This window comes from Heterodontus francisci, chromosome 2 (assembly GCF_036365525.1).
Source record: "Heterodontus francisci isolate sHetFra1 chromosome 2, sHetFra1.hap1, whole genome shotgun sequence".
In the NCBI taxonomy this organism is placed as follows: domain Eukaryota; kingdom Metazoa; phylum Chordata; class Chondrichthyes; order Heterodontiformes; family Heterodontidae; genus Heterodontus; species Heterodontus francisci.
In genome coordinates, this window is record NC_090372.1 from 43,102,810 (window position 1) to 43,123,244 (window position 20,435).

At 43.1% G+C, this 20,435-nt stretch overlaps 1 protein-coding gene across 2 annotated transcripts in view; it reads left to right on the plus strand.

The window, feature by feature from the left end:
• Positions 1–20,435, plus strand: part of ripor2 (RHO family interacting cell polarization regulator 2) — a 110,472-nt gene that overhangs the window by 82,414 nt on the left and 7,623 nt on the right. For both annotated transcript variants that reach the window (XM_068057655.1, XM_068057664.1), the window contains exons 14-20: positions 2,249–2,421; positions 7,807–7,969; positions 8,593–8,728; positions 13,903–14,064; positions 15,819–15,974; positions 17,785–17,987; positions 20,147–20,230. In XM_068057655.1, coding sequence (XP_067913756.1) covers positions 2,249–2,421; positions 7,807–7,969; positions 8,593–8,728; positions 13,903–14,064; positions 15,819–15,974; positions 17,785–17,987; positions 20,147–20,230 — 1,077 coding nt within the window. The remainder of the gene's footprint in view (positions 1–2,248; positions 2,422–7,806; positions 7,970–8,592; positions 8,729–13,902; positions 14,065–15,818; positions 15,975–17,784; positions 17,988–20,146; positions 20,231–20,435) is intronic.

Here is a 20,435-nt window from a genome sequence, read left to right on the forward strand (position 1 = left end):
GAGTACTGCATTTAGTTCTGGGCATCACACCTCAGGAAGGGTATACTGGGCCTGAAGTGGGTGCAAAGCAGTTTCAACAGAATGATACCAGGGCTAAAAGGGTTAAATTATGAGACCAAATTGCATAAACTAGGCTTGTATTCCCTTGAGTATTGAAGATTAAGAAGTAATTTAATAAGGCGTTTAAGATGATTAAAAGAATTGATAGGTTAGATAGAGAGAAACTATTTCCTCTGTTGAGGAGTCCAACACAAAGGGGTATAATCATAAAATTAGAGCTAGGCCATTGAGGGGTGAAGTTAGGATGCACATCTTCACGCAAATCATTTGTGAAATGCAGTCACTTCGTGTTACATGGGCGGAGTGACTAAATCGTGGCACAAAGGGTAGATTTTCCGAGATCCTGCTCCCAGCACAAAATTATGCTTAATGGGAGCACCAATCAGGAAATTGATCACCATACCCGATTTACAGCACTCCTAATCTTCTGGAATTGATCTTAATGAATGGAAAAATCAGGAGCAATGAAAATTGGGTCCACTGACCTCCATATGCGATTCTCCATTTGGCAGTCACGATTCTCCGACTTAAGGTCAAAAGTTAAAACTTGTACGAAAGCCAATGGCAAGTATAAAATTTGCCACAGTGATGTCACCAAAAGGAAACTGTGCCAAACCTCAAACTTTTGTTCATTTGTGATGAATACAAAGTATTGTCAATATGAAGAATAAAGGGTATTTCCATTATTTGGAATCGAAAACCAATCAGTGACCCTCCCTTCCCCTGCACCCAATAATCACTCAATAGAATTTATTAGGATCAATTTCCCAACATTTCCTGATTCCCTTGGGCCATGCCTCAATTATAGCTGAGAGAGAACACAGATGACCTGCTTCTAAGTCTCTGTGCTGCTCTGAACCAGCAAGAATAAACCAAAGATGACTCAGTCTTCAAACTTCCCCAGTTTTTGCTAGTACTTCTCCATGAAGGCATCTGAGAGAGCCAGGATTCAGAAGAGTTCAATTACCTGGAGGGCTGCAGACACATACCTTTGTCAACCCTCTGTGCTATCCTCAGAGAATCACAAAACAGCACAGAAGGAGGCCTCTCGGCCCATCGTGTCCGCACCAGCTCTCTGAAAGTGCAACTGCCTCAGTTCCATTCCCCTGCCTTTTCCCCGTAACCCTGCACATTCTTCCTTTTCATATAACTGTCTAATTCCCTTTTGAATGCTTCAATTGAACCTGCCTCCACCACATTCTCAGGCAGCGCATTCCAGATCTAAACCACTTGCTGCGTGAAAAAGGTTTTCCTCATGTCACTTTTGTTTCTTTTACCAATACTTTAAATCTGTGCCCTCTCGTTCTCGATCCCTTCATGAGTGGGAACAAATTTCTCTCTATCTACTTTGTCCAGACCCCTCATGATTTTGAATACCTCTATCAAATCACCTCTCGGCCTTCTCTTCTCCATGGAAAACAGCCCTAACTTCTCTAATCTATCTTCATAACTGAAATTCCTCATCCCTGGAACCATTCTCGTGAATTTTTTCTGTACTCTCTCCAATGACCTCAGGTCTTTCCTCAAATGCGGCGTCCAGAATTGGACACAATACTCCAGCTGAGGCCGAACTAGTGTCTTATACAAGTTCAACATAACGTCCTTGCTCTTGTACTCTATGCCCCTGTTAATAAAGGATATTGTATGCTTTATTAACTGCTCTCGAAACCTGTCCTGCCACCTTCAATGACTTGTGCACGTATACACCTAGGTCCCTCTGCTCCTGCTGTCATGCACCAAATTCAATTGTTTATCCTTGATTTCCCTTTACTAGGAGATAGAATCATAAAATTATAGAATAGTTACAGCACAGAAAGAGGCCATTTGGCTTGTCATGTCTGTGCCAGCTCTCTGCAGAAGCAACTCACCTTTTCCTTGTAGCCCTGCAAATTTTTTCTCTTCAGTTAATTATCCAGATCTCTTTTTGAAGGCCTTCATTGAATCTGCCTCCACCACAATCTCAGGCAGATCCTAACCTTTACACTCGCTGTGTAAAAAAGTTTTTCCACATGTTGCTGTTGCTTCATCATATTAATTGTAATTTGCAGCCCCGTAATTTAAATACATTCTTGCCTCAATTTTCATAACTTGTTTTTATTTTTAAAATATGCTAATCTCTTTGGCTTCTCTCTTTGTCAACCTGCTGAACTTTTATTCCATGATTTTCATTCATTCATTCTGCTTGCAGTGCAAACCAAGTACTAACAGAAGCAGATCATCCAGTTTAAGTCTCACTGTTGAAACTGCTTTAGAAAGCTTTGATTTCCTAAACACTTCAGACTTTGATGATGATGATGTTGGTGATGCTGATGATGATGCTGACTCTGAATGTTCTGATGTCGAGGCTCAAAAAAAAGTTTGGTAAGTTTGTTGAGAAAAAAAATCAGGGTGACGATTACACTAATCTCCTTCACAATCAGAATAAGGAAGAAGTTACTTTCGAGAGATCAGTGTTTACTTCTCGCAATATTTAGGAACGTTCTCGCGATGATACACCAGACACAGATCATTGTGTACACCTTAACCTGAAAGATGAGTGAGTAATTTCACTCCTGGCTGGGAAAGTAGCCTAGCAAGTGGAAAGCCTCTCCAATTTTAATGGCTGGGCCAAATTAACATGTTGCTGGACAATTTCCTAAGTAAGAGTCATGGGGAAGCTGGTGGAAAATAGCTGCCCATTGGTTAAAATCAGGCATCTTGGAGGCTGAAAGGTTAAAAATGTGGATACATATTCAAAGGTGGTTAACAATTTTTGATGGGGGTTCGGGGGGGTTTCACTGAAGAAGGATAGAAAAGCCAAAGCCCCTTCTCAGTGATGCCTGTATGGCTTTAGCACAACGCCACCAGGGCGGCACAGTGGCGCAGTGGTTAGCACCGCAGCCTCACAGCTCCAGCGACCCGGGTTCAATTCTGGGTACTGCCTGTGTGGAGTTTGCAAGTTCTCCCTGTGTCTGCGTGGGTTTCCTCTGGGTGCTCCGGTTTCCTCCCACATGCCAAAGACTTGCTGCTTGATAGGTTAATTGGCCATTATAAATTGCCCCTAGTATAGGTAGGTGGTAGGGAAATGTGGGGACAGGTAGGAATATGGAATTAGTGTAGGATTAGTATAAATGGGTGGTTGATGGTCGGCACAGACTCGGTGGGCCGAAGGGCCTGTTTCAGTGCTGTATCTCTAAACTAAACTAAACTAAACTAACGCATTTGCCCATTAAACTGTTGAGTGGATGAAGACTCAGTTATATATTCACAATTTTATGTCTTGCATAATCATTTGTATAATAGGGTATTTTTAGAGGTGAAGCTCGAAGTTTCACTCAATGGAAACACAATCATAATATCTGATTGGATGTTAGCATGCCTAATTTGTGGTGCTGCCTATTCTCAGTAAGATGAAATGATCTTTGTGCTCAATTCTTCAACTTATAATCTCATCTAGTCATGCTTTGTATATTGAACCCAAACTTGCAAAATTTAACATAACATATTGAAATTCTTATTTATTATTTGCTTCTAGAATTCAGTTTCTAACTAATTCCACCTTAGATAACTTCTTTTCTGATTAGTCCAGCTGGTAAAGCCAATAAATATTTAATTATAAGGTTTAGGTTTTCATCTAGGGACAGAATGAATAATTAGTGGGTCTAGTTGGTCTGTGTCTCAAAAGCCCACAAGGTATCATGCAATTTATAGCCTGAATTGTTCAACTGATTAATTGGTAGCTGCCCATAGGAACACTATTTGAATAAGAGGAAAGCTGGAGGTGACTTGAAGGTTGGAAATAACCTAAAGAAGAAAGAAGTTACATTCATGTAGTGACTTTCAGGATATCCCAAAGTACTTTGCAGTCAATGAATTATTTCTGATGTACAGTCAGAAAGAGGGACGTCCCATAAAAATAACTGAGATGAATAATCAGTTAATCTGATTTGGTGCTTCCAAGGATGAATGTCAACAAAGATACAGAAAGAGGTCCTTGCTGTTCTTCAAATAGCGTCATGGGACTTTTTATTTCCATGCAAGCATGCAGATGGGGCCTCAGTTTAACTTCACAATGCCAATTCACACTGAAAGACTTATTGTTTTTGCATCAGCGTTAATAATGTAGCAAGTTAGAACATTTATAACAAATGCCCTGATTACTTGGCTAAGGCTTAAAATTAGACACTTTACTGGTCCCATTAGCGAAGGAGCTCAACTCTCAGTGAGCTTCAGCATTCATTAAAAAGCTACAGTTCTGATCCCTCTGAATTTATAATACTGTGGGTTGACTGTCCTTAACATAATTCTGATGAAATGACATAGAATACATTTTATTTTGTCTCCATACTTACATCTTTCAGTCCTAATGCCCAGGCCTTTCTAATGTTATATGTTAGATGAATCAATACTTGCTGTGAGATGTGAATGGGAATGTCCGTCTCCCGCCTCCATTCAGAAACAAACCTCATGGGACAGGGACGCCATCTAGTGTACAAACTAGGAACAGATGTAGTCAGTTCCACTGTATTTGACATATTCAATTAATGGGCTGCCAGTGCAGTGACTGACATGCTCAAATACATTTTCTCTACCTTAGCATTTAAGGAATTAACATGCTCAATAAAACTCCCTCAAAAAATGATTGCATATTAAAGGAGTAGTATGCATGTTTTTTTTTTATTTTTTAAATGGTGGATCAGGTATTCTTGTCTCTTCAGAGGGTTTTATTTTAATGTGAAATAAGTATTTATTTATTTTTGATACTTGTTTCTAGTGTATCCCTACCAAGCCGACCCTATCTCCAGCCACGTCAGTAGCAGTGACAGACAAAATTGTAATTATAATCACAATCAGGATCTTTTTATTAATAAGAAATTGAAGTAAATGGCGAGACCCATGGTGAAGGACACTATTAACACTGAAAAGAGTAAATAAATAATTTGAGGCATGAAGTTCAAGAAGCAGTGATTGAGTTTTAAAAGCCTAAAGTTTGCAAGAGCAAGGAAAGAATGAGGGATTGAAAGAGATCCACAGTTTATTGGCCCTGGGAATGCATGCATTAGAGTAGGAGACTGCATTGATTTCAACACAATACTGCTGAAGGGAGGAAGGTCAGACTGTGGAGAAGCACATTTCAAGCCCGAAGAAAAAGAGTGAAAAGATCAAAGTGTTTACCAATGCTGAACAGCTTAGCGATATTGATAAAATAGAGAAAGACAAGAGAGGCTGTGCTGGTTTAGAGAAAGAGAGTTCTAAAGTGTAGAGCCAAGATAGCTGGGGGCTCCTGCCAATGAAAATTTGGCATTTGATTGACAGATTGAATGCAAAGAAGGCCAGAACTGGAAAAATTGAGGGCAAAGACTGACACATAAGGCTGGAGAGGGTTGCAGGGGTACGGGCTGGATTTTATACAGCCAGTGGGGATCCTAATGTTGGGCCTAAAAGGCGAGGGGAATCCCATCTCGGCCCTTTGGAGGGCACCTTGGCTGTACTTAATGGCGCTCGGGCAATTAACTGCCTGGTGCCAGCGTACTTGTCCCTTTAAGGACGGGGATTCTAGCTCCAAGAGCTGCCAGCCAATTGCAGGGCCAGCAGCTCAGCAGTCCTAGCAGTGCTGCCAGGAGTGGTGGACGCTGCTGGAACTGCAGCAGTCAATTGAAGAACAGCAGCCATGGAGCCTGATCTGAAGGTAAGTGGGGGCGGTCTTACCGGGGCCACTCAGGCAGGCCACAGCTAGGGGCGGGGTGGGGGTGGGTGGGTTACTGAGGGCAGAGGGGTGGGTGATGCCACAGTAGTGGCCTTTGCTGCTGGGGCCCCTCCGTGAGACACAGATTGCCCACGGAGGAGGGCCCTACCCCTAAGCCCACATGGAGGCTTCCTTGAGTTACTGGGTGGCCTCACGTGGCAGAGGCAACCCCCTGCTGAAGGTAAAATTCCAGTGCCGGCAGGAAGAAGTCCTTAACTGGCCATTAATTGGCCACTTATGGGTCTCAATTGGCCTCTGGGTGGGAAGGCCATTCTCAGCCTTCCCCGTCCTGGACTAAATTTGAAGGCATTGGGAAGGCGACGGGCACTCCACCACCAACTTCCCACACAATTGTATGCATTCCTACCCCCCACCCTCCCACCGCGCCCCCCCCACCCCCCCATGCCTCCGTTCCCATCCATCCCTCGGAGGCTGTTGAAATTCAACCCTAGTAAAGTGTGATGTGACCTTGGAGGGATTTGTAAATGAGGATGAAGATTATGAATTCAGCACATTGGAGTGTGGGGACCCATTAGAGACTGGCAAGGACAGAAGTGATCATAAGGTGGAACTTGGCAAAGTAAAAAATCTGGGTGGCCAGATTTTATTCTATTTGGAATTTAAGTAGGCTGGGAAATGGGAGATCATTGGAGATGTTGACGTTAAAAGTGATGAAAACACGAATGAGGGTTTCAGTGATGGTGGAGGTGATGCAAGATTGGGGACAGGTGACATTACAGACCTGAAAATAGGTAATCTTGAAAATGAAATATAGAAACTCAGTTCTGGGTCAAACAGGATACTGGGTCCAGGTTGTGCACTATTGGTTGACACTAGTGGTCTGGAGTTTTTGGCAGGAGCTGACCAAGACAGCCATGGTCTTGTTGATATTAAGGTGGAGGAAGTTCAGGCTAATCCAGGACTTGTTTTTGGGACACTCCTGAAGGGATGTGCATGTGAATTACTAGAGGCATTGGAGGAGACTATGACTAAGCTGAGATGGTAGGACAGTGAGCAAGTGAGGAAGGTGCCAGAGAGAAGGACGAGGGGAGAGTGATGGTGGAAAAAGATGTAGTTATCGACTATGTTGAATGCTGTGGAACAATCAAGAGATAGCGCAACACAGCTCAAGTCAGGATATAAACAAGAATTAGTAGAGCTTTCTCAGTATGGGAGCAATGCACAAGCCCTGGGTAGAACTGAACTCTACAGACAGTTAAGAGGTGATCATGGAAAAAGAAGTGTTTGACACGAAGGAGGAAACTGACCTTCTTGGAGGCAACTTTATCAATGAAGCTGTGGAAGATCTGTTTGAGGTCAGAGGAGCTTGTGAGGCCAACAACGTCAATAGATAAAGAGGAACGAAAGGCAGAGTCATCAAAACGGGGGATGGCAGCTGTTGGTTGGGCTATTTTCCAAAGAGAAGGAAATGTGGGCGGGGAGTGAGAGGTGAAATGGCATAGGACAGAGGAAAGTTTAAAGGCACATATATTCAGGACTACAAGAGGGAGCAGAAGGTTTATTGGAGTCCAAAGTGTGGAGCATCCAGCAGGTCAGCCGTAGATAAAATTTGATGTTAGTCTTAGCGATGGGAAAATGGAGCATGGCAGAAAGGTTCTTCACCCAAATCGCCAAAATTAAAGGAAGCAGTGACCCCAAAAGGACAGCTTTCTCTTTAGGAGAGTTTGTAACTGCACCATCAGAATGGTAGAGTGGAAAGGAGGATTCACAAAATTAGAGGGGACAGCTTTGCAAGGGGTCAAAAGAACAGCTGCTGGGGGATTAAGAGGACAGTGAGATACAATCCATCTGGTATCTTACACCAAACAGCAGCATTTTGAAGTGTCTCTGTCTGGTTACATCCTCGTGAAAGTGCAGTCTGAATCCCTAAATGGTTTTTGTTTAAAAGTGCATTATTTTGATATACTTTTCTGTTCAATGTGATAGTTTTACATTTTATCAAGAGTCATTAAAATTTTTAAGATTGTGTAGTTGATTTGATTTGTTTTCAATGACAACAGCTCAGGGCACCCAGATGCCAGAGGTCATCTCAGTGAGGCATTGACGGAAGACACGGGAGTTGGCACTAGCGTTGCTGGAAGTCCTCTACCTCTCACCACTGGAAACGAAAATCTCGACCGCACCATCGTCAAACACTTACAGCACTCTGAACATCTCTTCCAGGTAATGCATCCAAATGAATAGGACATCTCCATAGATTAACTGGTATATTCATAGTGCTTTCGATTCTTTCTTACTGCAAGCTCCCAGATCATAATCAGCTTTGTTGTCTGGTCAATCCAGATTTTAAAGTCTCAATCATGTTTGTGCATATTTTTCTGTGTGAGCCCAAGTGAAAATGCACTAAATATAGCAACAATGTATTGATGGCAAAGAAATGCAGGCTATTCCTGGTATCCCAAATACATTCATCAACCCATGATGACATTTGACAGGGACACACAACTTGCAGTATCATATTTGAATCTAAAAACCCAAGGCAGTCACTGAAATGTCAGGTGGATCCACCAGGCTAAGGCCAAGCCAGCTGTGGTAAACTTTCTGACCAGGGCGAAGCATAAATATGTAGGAAACAAAAAATACTATGTATAGATGTTAGAAGCACAAATTGTGCAGTGCAATTGTACTTGTTATTAAGCAGTTCGTGCATCATGATATGTCTCATTTGTTGTCACTTTATTAAAGAAGAACTTAAGTTTTGGAGAAATGTTAATAAATCCCTGTATGAGACCAATCTATTTAAAAATGCACTTAAAGAATTATTAATATCTCTTTTCACTTAACAGCAACTTTTATCGTTTGAAGAATGGCCGGTCATTCGTGACAGCCTCTTGGATAAGATTTCCCAGCAGACCCATGCACTAGAAAACCTGGCCGAGCTCAGCACAGAGAAACCAGGAAGTACTAACTCTGCATTAGAAGGTAAGTGACAGATTAAACCCACAACAGGGTAGAAACTCACCTTTGTTTTTGTCAAAAGCTCTTCATACATTATTCCCTCTGGGTTATTTTAGAAAATGGTCAATTCTTCAATTCCCCCTGCGCTTGCTGGAGCCAAGTGTCATTCTCCTATGTTTCAAACTTTGCTCATTGGAGCCGATGACAGATTTTTTAGGCCTGTTACGTCACTTCTGTTGCCATCCCAGTGAAAGGCCCTGTCAGAAGATGGACCTGCACCACTTGTGCACCCAGAACATGCAAATTTCTTGAGCCAGGAAAGTGGGGCCTGTCACGTTTCAGATTCGAGCAGCTGTCACACACTCAGCAGGGTTGAGGGAGGAAAATCATCCGCCGCTATCCTAACGATTAGCCCGTCGTTTCTCATTATAGATACCAAGAGCTATGATGCATATTTCAAGCATTTTCTGCTTTAATTTGGAATTCCACTGTTCAGTTTTTCATTTCATCACATTAATATGTAAATAAGTGGATAATGCCACAAGCATACAACATTAATATTTAACTAAAGGGATAATCTGACAAGCACACATGACATCAATATTTAAGTAAGGAGTTAATGTAACATGCACACTCCTTAGTAACATTTAAATGGGGAATGAAGTGCTTCCCCCACAAATATGCCCTTTAAGAACCTGAAAAACACATAAAATAAAAGACTCCTTGTGATCCCAAATTGCTGATGTTAAAACGAATGCACCAAGGGTCACTGCAGCTCAGTTTGACTTTGTTGGGAACCTCTGTTCTTTATCTCGCTGTGTAAAAAGATCATGTGAAAAAAATCCTGGTGTCCTGCAGACCCCCACCTGCCAAGAATGAGGTATATTAATTTCATCATATGAACATTAATTTTAAGTGGTTGCTGGAGTGAAGAAATGACTTGTTAAAGAGATCACCAGATATCTGGGCTGGAAGGACATTTGCATACTAAGAGAGGCTGCTTGTGGAAATTACACCCTGATCCAATTAAACCAAATGGATTTTGATCACCAGACATTGAAGGTGTAAGGAAACACATCCCAGGGCCTGCTAAAATAATATAATCCACAAATGCAGAAGTGGTTAAGCCAGTTAGTCACAGGACTGACCTGCTGGCCGACTTGTTTTTTTCATTTGTGTCACACTGCCATGCAGATGGCCCACCTGCCAAGAATGAAGCACATTCATTTCGCCACATGGACATTAAATTTCAAATTGCTGCTGGGAAGAAGAGAAGGCCTGTGACAAGGAAAGACATTTTTGCATATTAACAGACAATGTTTGGAACAAAGCAGCTATCCCCTGCTCCAGTACAATCCACGAACAGACATGGTCAAACCAGTTAGTCACATGACTAACCTGCTTGACAGTCTGGGTTTTTTTCTGAATTGTACAGTTTGAACTGAGAGCCTGCAGAAAGCTGTTTGCTCCGGGAATGAAAAGACCTCTCCTGGTTGGCTCGCCACAGCCTCTCCTGTCTGCTCCCATCTCTTTGTCACGGAACTCCAAAACCCACTGAAGACATATGGACCCCAAGAGAGAAAAGTCTCCTACAGTGAATAAGATTTAAGAAGAATACTGGGCCCCAGCAAAAAGCAAGATCTACCTACAGTCAAGGACTCTACAGTGAGCTTGAAGAACCGTATCAACAACTCTTCAGATATTGCCTCAAACTTTTCCACTTTATTTTTCTTTTGCTCTTTTCTGTCTCTAGTTGCATGTGTGTATCGCGTATGCATGCCAGCATGACTGCATCGTGTATCCGTAGGCGTCAACCAAATTGAGTTTAAGTTTAATAAATTTCAACTTTTCTTCTTGAAACCTAAGAAAGCTTGTTTGTCGTGGTTTCTTCGACGTATAATTGGAAAGCGATGAGCAAGGCTTCATCAAGTGGGAGCTAAAAACACTGTGTGTTTAAAATTAAACCCTGTTACAGTAAGATCAGGTGAAGGCTGAAAGGGAACCCTAGACCTCTTTCTCACCTGGTCATAGCACACACAGAAAGGAATCGAAGGCAGTTTTCAACTGAAGCTGGAACAAGGAAGCCCCTCCCTGGCTGTCTCTCTCTCGCTTTCTCCCAAGCCACTGGACCCATGGAATACACGTAAACCTGTCTTTTCTTGGTAGCAGTGCTGTTTTAAATGGCCCTTTTTTGGCGTCCCATTAGCATGTGGTTTTTGGGAAAGTTTTTTCAGTTTGCACATTTCTATGACTGCCTAAGATGTCTTTGTTCTTGTTGAGGTCTGCATGGGGTGGGGGGGGGGGGTTAGCTTTAATTAGCCCTAGGTTGGAGTTCTGCTCAGGGGTGGCGGCAGTGGGCAGTTCTACTCTGAACTCTCTTTCAGTGCTTTGATGGGTTCCCTTTTTTTCCTGACTATGGGCAGGGATTCTTTGCTAATCTCCCCTTTGTCCTCTGGGACACTCCTGCTTGCAGGCATTTGTCCAGACTCTGCTGCACTCCTCTGCAGGCAGCCTGTGCCTACACTGGCAGCCCATTGAGGGAGCAAGGGTGAAGGCAGCATCTCCCAATTCAGGCATGAACAAACGAGCATTTTACACCAATGAATGGGAACTCTGTAACACCAATTGTCGAAAACAATATAAAGGCCAAATGTAATACACCCATGAAGCCCCAAGTGTTTTTTTTCTCTGTATGCTTCTACGTGGTCTGACCTCTGCGCTAGCAGCTGAGGTGAAGACAGGCTGCTGATCAGGTTGCCCCGTGGCCTGGGATGACTTTGGTGGGCATCCTCTGGGTGCCTGAGGCCAGGAGGGCCTTGGCTGACTGAGGGGTTATTGCACAGATGCAGGAGCCTTTTCAGTTGGCGCAGCTACTGGAGCTGGGGGTCACTGGTGGAGAGGCTGAGGAGGTGCTGTTCACACTCAGAGAGCCCTGAGGGGAGCCTCCAGATGTGGAGGTCAGCCTCTCCTCCTCCCTTTCAAAGCTTACATGAATCTCTCTGCTGACCAGAGAAGGACAAGGATCTGGCGAAGACTCCAGGCTCTTCATCTTTCTCTCAACTTGCCATTGCTGAGTTGAACTTATGGCCAAGGTGATGCTGTGCAGATCTGTGCACATCTCTGGGATCTGGCTCTCCATGATAGTCGTCAACCTCTCGATGGAGGAAGCCATGCGCTCACATGCTTGAGACATGGCAGCATTCATGGCATGCATGGACTCCTCCATCGTCTTCTCATGGCTGTGCATGGTCTCTGGCATCTTCGCCATATGTTGCCTTACGTCTTTCTGCAACTCTAGCATGCCCTGTGCCGTTGACACCAGAGGTTCGTCATCAGCCTGGGGCTCAGCATGGGCTTGACCAACCACAGTCCTCCGACTGTCAGGGGCCTCAGCTGTTACAGCCTCCGTCAGCTGCTCTGGCACGTGTGTGGTGCTCTCACCAGCTTGTGACCCTGAATCGAATCCCAAGCAGCTACCCACTGAGGTGAGAGTATCTGTGCTAGTGGAAGCTGCAGGAAAATGATGTGACTGTGCATCCTCTGACTATTCCTCCTCCTTCTCAGAGGTTAACAGCAGGCCCCTGTCGCAGTGGCTGCACTTGCCTCTGGCATTCGACGACTTGCATGAGAGAACACAAACATTTGTGGGTTAGGTTGTTCAGATCTCATGCCACCCATGCATGATGTGCATCTCCAGAAGTGTGGTGGAGGACACATGAACACAATCCTCACTGTCTTGTGCAGACACTCTAGTCCCACCATCCACCATTGAACAGCTGCTCTGGGCTCCCGCTAGCTCCAGAGCCTCCTCCTCAGCTGAGGTTAGAGACCGTAGATCTGGGATCCCTCCGCCAGTCATCGAGGTCTTCCTGGTGTTATGGGCCCGTTTGTCTTGCAAGTGGAAAGCGGGACATAGTAAGACTTCACAGGAAGAGCCACAGAAGTTCTGCTGTGGCAGCCCCTCATCTCCTGATAGGGTTTCCTACATGGCTCCACCCCACGTCCGCTCTCAGGGGATCTAATGGGGCTGAGCTGTGGAAGATGGCAGCCTGTCACTGAGAAATAGCCATGCATCTACCAGGATGTGGTGATGCCTAACCCCCTTGTCATCATCTTTGTGGTCACTCCGTCCCGCGGAGCCACATGCAAGCCTCAAAGAGATGAGGTATGGAGGACACACCATGGTGGCGCGAAGGAGGTCATTGACCCCCCCTCGTGACATTGGACTTAGTTGTGTGTGGTGACCCCCCGATTGCTTGCCTCCTCTGCGATCTCCATCCAGGCTTGCTTGGTCAGCGGGAGGATCACTTCTTATCATCCCTGGGAAAGAGGACCTTCCACCTTTCCCTAGCAGGCTGGACCAGGATATCCAAGGAGGCATCGCTAAACTGTGGGTCTCGGACATGGTCCCGGTTTGATCAAGCTCCATTCCGACAGTCGGCAGTCCTGGTGCAGGGCGGGTCCAAGAATTGCAGTCCCAGCAAGCAGCTACAGCAGTGGTGGAGGGGGCCCAGGAATTCAAAATACCATCAAAGGGGTCCAGCAGCACTCCAGGTTCACTGCTTCACTGAAAGGCAGCAGTACAAGCAATGCTTTAAAAATGGTGTCAGCACCTGCATTGGAGTCATCTGATGCTGCAATCACTGCCTTGGAGCCCACCCCCATCGTGCAATTGCGCCTCCATTATATTAAGTGGCTGGCTGCTGTGTGATCGTGGTTGGCCGGCTGCACTCGTGAGATGCGGTGACGGCGCCCGCTTGCAGGTGTGCCGCCGGGTCCCGCGACGAGTTCACAAAATTCAGCCCACTGTGTGCATGTGTAAAATTGGTCATTTCAAGAAAATAGGATGATTCATACATAGACAAAGTGATTTTCTTTAAAATTATGCAGCTCTAGCAAAGAAACCGCCACAAACACAATGGGCCAAATGGCCTCCTTCTGCTCTGTAACCTTCTGTGGTTCACAAACTAGGCTTTTGCTGTTTGCCTTTCAGTTATCAAAATTACTAGTTAGAGAAAAATAACTGCATGGGAAAAAAGTATTAGACTGGAAAAATTTGATTAAAAAGCAATTAAGTTGTTCACTATTGACTCTGGGATGCAACAGCCCAGAAAATCTTTGCATCTTTTTGTTTGGTTAATATTTTATGACGTTTCAGTTTGAATACTGAGCTGTGTAATTTCATCATCTATCCACAGTTGTTCCACAGCTACAGGGAAATCAGGCTTTGCTCTCCAACTGGTTGGAGAGTTCCAGCTCAGGAAATACATTTTATGTGCGTGTGGACAGACTGATGAAACAAATGAGTCTTCGTTTTGGCAAAAGTGTGAACAAAAGGTGTCCAGGTCACTCTGAAACAGGTACGGCAACCGTGAGGTAAACTTCTGCTCACCTATAAAGAACACCCTCAGACTTAAATGACAAAGCCAAAGTAACAAATGATTTTAGCTCCTTAGAGCTGGAAATTGTCTCAAAATGGCAGGTTAAAAATTAAATAGTGGCACCCTCTTGCGGCTCACTGGGTAAATACACCTTGAATTAGGGCCTTGCCAGTCTGTACAGATAGCTCATCCATTTTAAGTAGATGAATTGTGGGCAGCTAAGCCTGGCGAGCAGCAGCCCTAAGTTAAGTTCCGGTAGGGAGATGGAGTGGCAACAATAGTGGGGGTGGAAGGGAGGAGGAGCCACTCATGAGTACTGAGCATGGAAGGTTGGGGAACATCCTGGAGCAACTTTTTTTTTTTAATTACCTCTTGGTGCCAGGTGCTGCTTAGGCTGCAGTGAGCGCTGAAGAACTCTTTGAAACAATGAGCTTTGAGACTGCTGATGACATCGGAATCTAATTTAGCAGAGGGAGCATAAAACAGGAGTTGGGACCCTCATTTACATATGGGTCTATTGCCATTGTTTGGATGACCACGAGGGATGTTTAAAAATGGCCCCCTCCAATGTTGGATTGAATGTCTTTCAGGCGTACTTTGAGTGTGGGTTGAATTTTTAAAAATTTTAATTTATTCATTCATGGATGTGGGCGTCGCTGGTGAGTCCAGCATTTATGCCCACCCCTAATTGCCCTTGAGAAGATGGTGGTGAGCAGCTTTTCTGAATCACTGCAATTCTTGTGGTGAAGGTACACCTACAGTGCTGGGAGGGAGTTCCAGGATTTTGACCCAGTGACAATGAAGGAACAGCGATGTTTTACAAGTCAGGATTGTGTAGGACTTGGAGGAGAACATGGAGGTGATGTTCCTATGTGTCTGGTGTCTCTAATTCTCCTTCTAGGTGGTAGGGGTCGTGGGTTTAGAAGGTGCTGTGGAAGAAGTCTTGGCAAGTTGCTGCAATGCATCTTGTTGATGGTACACACTGTAGTTACAGTGCGCCTCTAGAGGAGGGAATGAATATTTAGGATGGTGGATGGGGTGCCGATCAAGTGGGCTGCTTTGTACTGGATGGTGTTGAGTTCCTTGAGTGTTGTTGGAGCTGCACTCATCTCGGCAAGTGGACAGTATTCCATCACACTACTGTCTTGTGCCTTGTAGTTGGTGGTGGAAAAGCTTTGGGGAGTCAGGAGATGAGTCACTCCCTGCAGAATTCCCAGCCTCTGAACTACTCTATTTGTCATGGAATTTATGTGGCTACTCTAGTTGAGTTTCTGGTCAGTGGTGACGCCCTTGATGTAGATGGTGGGAGAATTGACAATGGTTGAAGCCATTGAATTTCAAGGAGAGGTGGTTAGAATCTCTCTTCTTAGAAATGGTCATTGCCTGCCACTTATATGGCACAAATGTTACTTGCCACTTATTAGTGAAAGCCTGGATACTGTCCAGGCCTGTTGCATGTGGGCATGGACTGCTTCATTATCAGATGAATTGAGAGTTGAGCTGAACACTGTGTAATCATCTGTGAATGTCTCCACTTCTGAGCTTATTCTGGAGGGGAGAGAACTCGCAACCTTTTACTCAGAATGAGTGCTACCAGTTGGACCAAATGGACAGCAATAGGGTAGGAAGGGAAAGGAAAAGGTTTTTAAAATATAGACTCTTTCATTTGAGCCTAATCATACTGTACACCTCTCTTGGATTCTAATGTTTTAACACTTTATTCTGACCCCCAGTCTTTCGAACCCTCATGAATCAGATGCTTGATAAATCTGAGCTGTTCTCTGCCCCTGACACACACGAAGTGATAACTATCTGCCAGTTTGCTAACTATCTGACGAGCCACAACATATCTGACCTCGGAGATCACCTGACACAGCTGGCAAATGAAGGTATAATATGATGGTTTTGGCTGTTTGTTTTACTGTGTGCACACTCAAGAAACTGAACTGGTCAGCTTCTTTCATGAATTGCCGAAGTGGTTTTAACATTGACTTCACCAGACTTCAGACCTTTGTTTCTGCCATTTTGTTTCACTGGATTCTCCCAATATCATTTATGTTCCATTATTTTTCCTTCTATTTTGACTCATTCCTCTATTGTTCTGATACCTTCAAATGTTTGCATATCTAGCCCTTATCTGGGATGATTTTCTGTATAATGTGCAGCACATTATAGAGTAGATTTTATGAATGTACAGATCTTTGCCAGATAGAAAATTGTTTGAGGTGCGTTACGCTTCATGACCGAAATCACGACCTGTGCTTTTGTTCCATGACTAATTTATTAAATCGACCCTATGGAGGTAATTTAACCTAACTCACATAAATTGGTTTCTTGTTTTATACTGTACATACTGGAGAGTAAAATTAGGCTGGGCATAAAATGGCTATTTGATCCAAACCCCCTCCATTCTTGCTGGGTGGTTTAGGTTAAAATCATCCCCTGTGTCTCTTTCCAGCATTTTGAAGTCCACTAATACACCATCAAATCCATTATCCCTCTGTTTGGGTGTTACTTTGCCAATCTCCAGTCTGAACCAACAAAGAAGGAAGGAAGAGTTTGACTTCATATAGCACCTTTCACATACACAAGATATCCCAAAATGTTTCACAGCCAACCAATTACTTTTGAAATGTGGTCACTGTGTGTAAATGCTGCAATCAATTTTCACGCAGCAAGGTCCCATAAACAGCAATGGGATGAATGATCAGTTAATTTTGTTGGTGTTGGACAGAAAACCAGGAGAACTATCTTCCTATTCCTTGAAAAAGTGCAATAGGATCTTTTACACCAGCAGGTAAACCGGGCCTTGGTTCAACATCTGAGGAGCATGGCATGTAGACAGCAAGCATAAATTGCTGCTATTATTGTATGCATCTCTCGCTAAACCCAGTGACATAAGGAGCACAGTGCACCTGCTTTCGCACAGGTTGCGAAGTGGTGTTTGCGCTTCCTGCCCCCGGAGAATTGATGTAAGTCTGTGTAGCACAACTAGAAATCATCGCTTTTTGAACAAATTTCTCCCCCTCTGAGCTTCAATGTATGCATATCCCAGGCTTGGGCAACCACAGGCACCCTCCATGTGATTTTCCCAATATACACTCCTGGTCAACAATGCTATAGGCCAAGAGCATGCTATCATAAAATTCGAAAATTCATAAAAGATAAAGATTAATTGATAATTTAGTGATAATTTAAATTGGCGCGATATTAACACTTTTGCCTATGATTCAGAGGTGATGGGCTCAAGCCCCACTCCAGAGACTTGAACACAAAATCTTGGCTGACAACCACAGTGCAGTACTGAGTTCTGCACTGGCTGAGGTCCCGTCTTTCCGATGAGCCATGAAACCGAGTCTCTGTCTTCCCTCTCAGGTAGGCGTAAAAGATCTCATGGAACTATCTGAAGAAGAGCAGAGTAGTTCTCCCAGTGTCCTGGTTAACATTTATCCATCAACCAACATCACTAAAACAGATTAACTGCTCATTTATCTCATTGATGTTTGTCAAGCGCAAATTAACAACAGTGATTACATTTTAAAAGTACTTATTGGCTGTGGAACATTTTATGACATCCTGAGGATGTGAAAAGCACAAGACAAATGCAAGTTCTTTCGTTGTTTCATATAGTTTTTATCTAAATTTTGAGATGTAATGAAGCCCGATGATTAAAAACCATATATATTTTTTTAAACCTAGTTGTGCTGCTGCAGACTCTTCAGTCCTTGCAGCCGGAAAAGACATTAGAAACACTGGAACAGCATGCAGCTCAGAACCTTCAACCTTTAGAGGAGACCTTAAAGGCAATTGCTTTCCTTCTGTTGGAAACTAACAGTGACCTAGTGCAAGCCGCCACTTCCTTCCTTTCTACAGCTTCAACTAACAGCATTTTCAGAGAAAAGGTACGAACTCTAATATAATATTGAGAGATATTTTACTTTTGTGTTGTATAGTTCAATTTATAGCCATGATACTGTATGACAATATATGTGTTATCTACTTGCCGTTATCTTTGATGCATAATGTATTACATAGCACCTGCCATTATTTCAACATATCTGTGTGCAAGTGGAGGCTTGTTACTTGAATGCCGACGTAGTGCTGATGAGTCAGAGATGGTATTGTGGTATTATCTCACTCATTTGTAAGCCTCTGCATTTATGGCAAGTCTCACTAACTCACATAATCTTTAAACTAATGTTAAGTTGATAACATTGGACCTCATAGTTGGCTTTTTCTTTAACCTAGTTGATTAAATAGTTCAGAGGTCAGAATATTGTGGGCGTACTGTCCATGATTTTCTGTCCGTTGAGTTTAGGTGATGCTCCTAGCCTGGCATGCCTAGAAAACAACCTCATTTTTTTGTCACATATAGTAGGATCATAGATTCTGACAGTACAGAAGGAGACCATTCAGCCCATCATGACTATACTGGCTTTTTGAAAGAGCTATGTAGTTAGTCCCACTCCCCTGCTCTTTCCCCATAGCCCTGCAAATGTTCTCCCAATTTATGCATATTTCCAAATCCCTTTTGAAAGTTACTGTTGAATCTACCTCTATTACCTTTTCAAGCAATGCATTCCGGATTATAACAACTCTCTGCCTAAAAAAAATTACTTTGCATCTCCCCTATGGTTATTTTTCCAATTCTTTTAATTTTGTGTTCTTTGGCTCCTGACCCTTGTCCCAGTTGGAACAGTTTGTCCCATTCACTCTACCAAAACTCCTCATAAGTTTGAACACCTCTTTTAAATCTCCCCATAGTAACTCCACATGAAGCTAGTATTTTTCTGGTCCAACTTTTTGGCATGATTTAATGAGATATCACATCATTCCTTCACATCTATGAGTTAAACTTGTATCTACCCTAGATCAATTGGATGAAAATCTGGTCTCTTTAAAAGCTGTCAACTTTTAGATGAAATCAATTTGGTTTCCACTGCATATGAATCCAGAACTCAATAAACAGCATTAGATTATATACAAATTGGTAATCCTGTTCAGAGAGGACATCAGCAAAGTAGAAAGATGCAGACCAGTTTTACTTTGCATCTGTATCATGCTACACCTGATCGGAGTACTTGATGCTTTCATTAGAAAGTGGGAACATGTTCCTTTTCTCGGCATGAATGTCCCTCAGCTTGCTGAATATCCGAGAATTCACTAGAAAAGTATAAATTGGAAACAAGAAAGAAAGAACTCACATTTCTGTACTGCTTTTCAGAGCTAAAGGATATATGAAAATGCTTTACAGCTAATTGAGTACTTTTGAAGTGTAGTCATTGTTTTAATGTAGGAAACGTGGCAGTAAACTTGTGCACAAACAGGAATGAGATAAATGACCAGATAATCTGTTTTAGTGAAATTGGTTGATGGATAATAATTGTCCAGGACTGTAGGGAGAACTGTGCTCTTCCACAAATAGTGCTGTGGGATTTTATATGTCCACCTGAGAGGGCAGATGGGGCCTCACTTGGACATCGCATCCAAAAGATAGTACCTGGGACAGTCCAGCACTCCCTGTGCGGAATGTCAGCCTACATTTTGCATTCAGGCATGGAACATGAATCCACAACCTTCTCACTTACAGGTGAGAGTGCTACCCACTGAGCCACAGCTGACACCTTAAATATAACAGCGAATAAATATTTTACAAAGCTGTTAGCTTATGGAATAAAAGACCATCTAGTGCAGTGAATGCAGATTCTATTAACATATTAAAGGAGTTGATAGATTTCTGGTTCAACAAGGGATAGAGCACACAGGTTTGCTAATAAGGCACTAGGCTGATGAATTTATGGACATAGTAAAAGTGAGCCCTGACATGATTAGGACAGCAAACAGTGTTTTTAATACTTTTACAAATTTCAAACTAAAAAACCAGGAACTGAAAGTTCAGATTCTTTCAATTTTTTTTAACAATTGCTTAATATACACTAACTATCCTAAAACAGTGATAGCAATTGTTTTCTCTTGATGTGATGTAAAATTGCATTCACATTTCCTTTACAGAAAAACTATAAAGTATATATTTGAAGGAATGCTTTTCCTCCTTTCACAGGCTTTGATTTACTACACCAAGGCACTGACCCAACCCAATGTAAAGATCCAAAGGGCAGCTTGCATGGCACTGAAGTGCATCAAAGTAAGTACATCTTTTATCAAATCCACAATATAATATTAATCACAGGACTTACGGCACATTTTGACCATTATATGTATGCCAGATCTTCAACTGGAGTTATTCGCCCCTACTTCCCTGAGCATTCCCTGCATCCTTCAGTGTTCTTCATTTGCATATGTGTATCCAATACCCTTTCAAATGATAGACCTATTTCCACTGGAGCAGA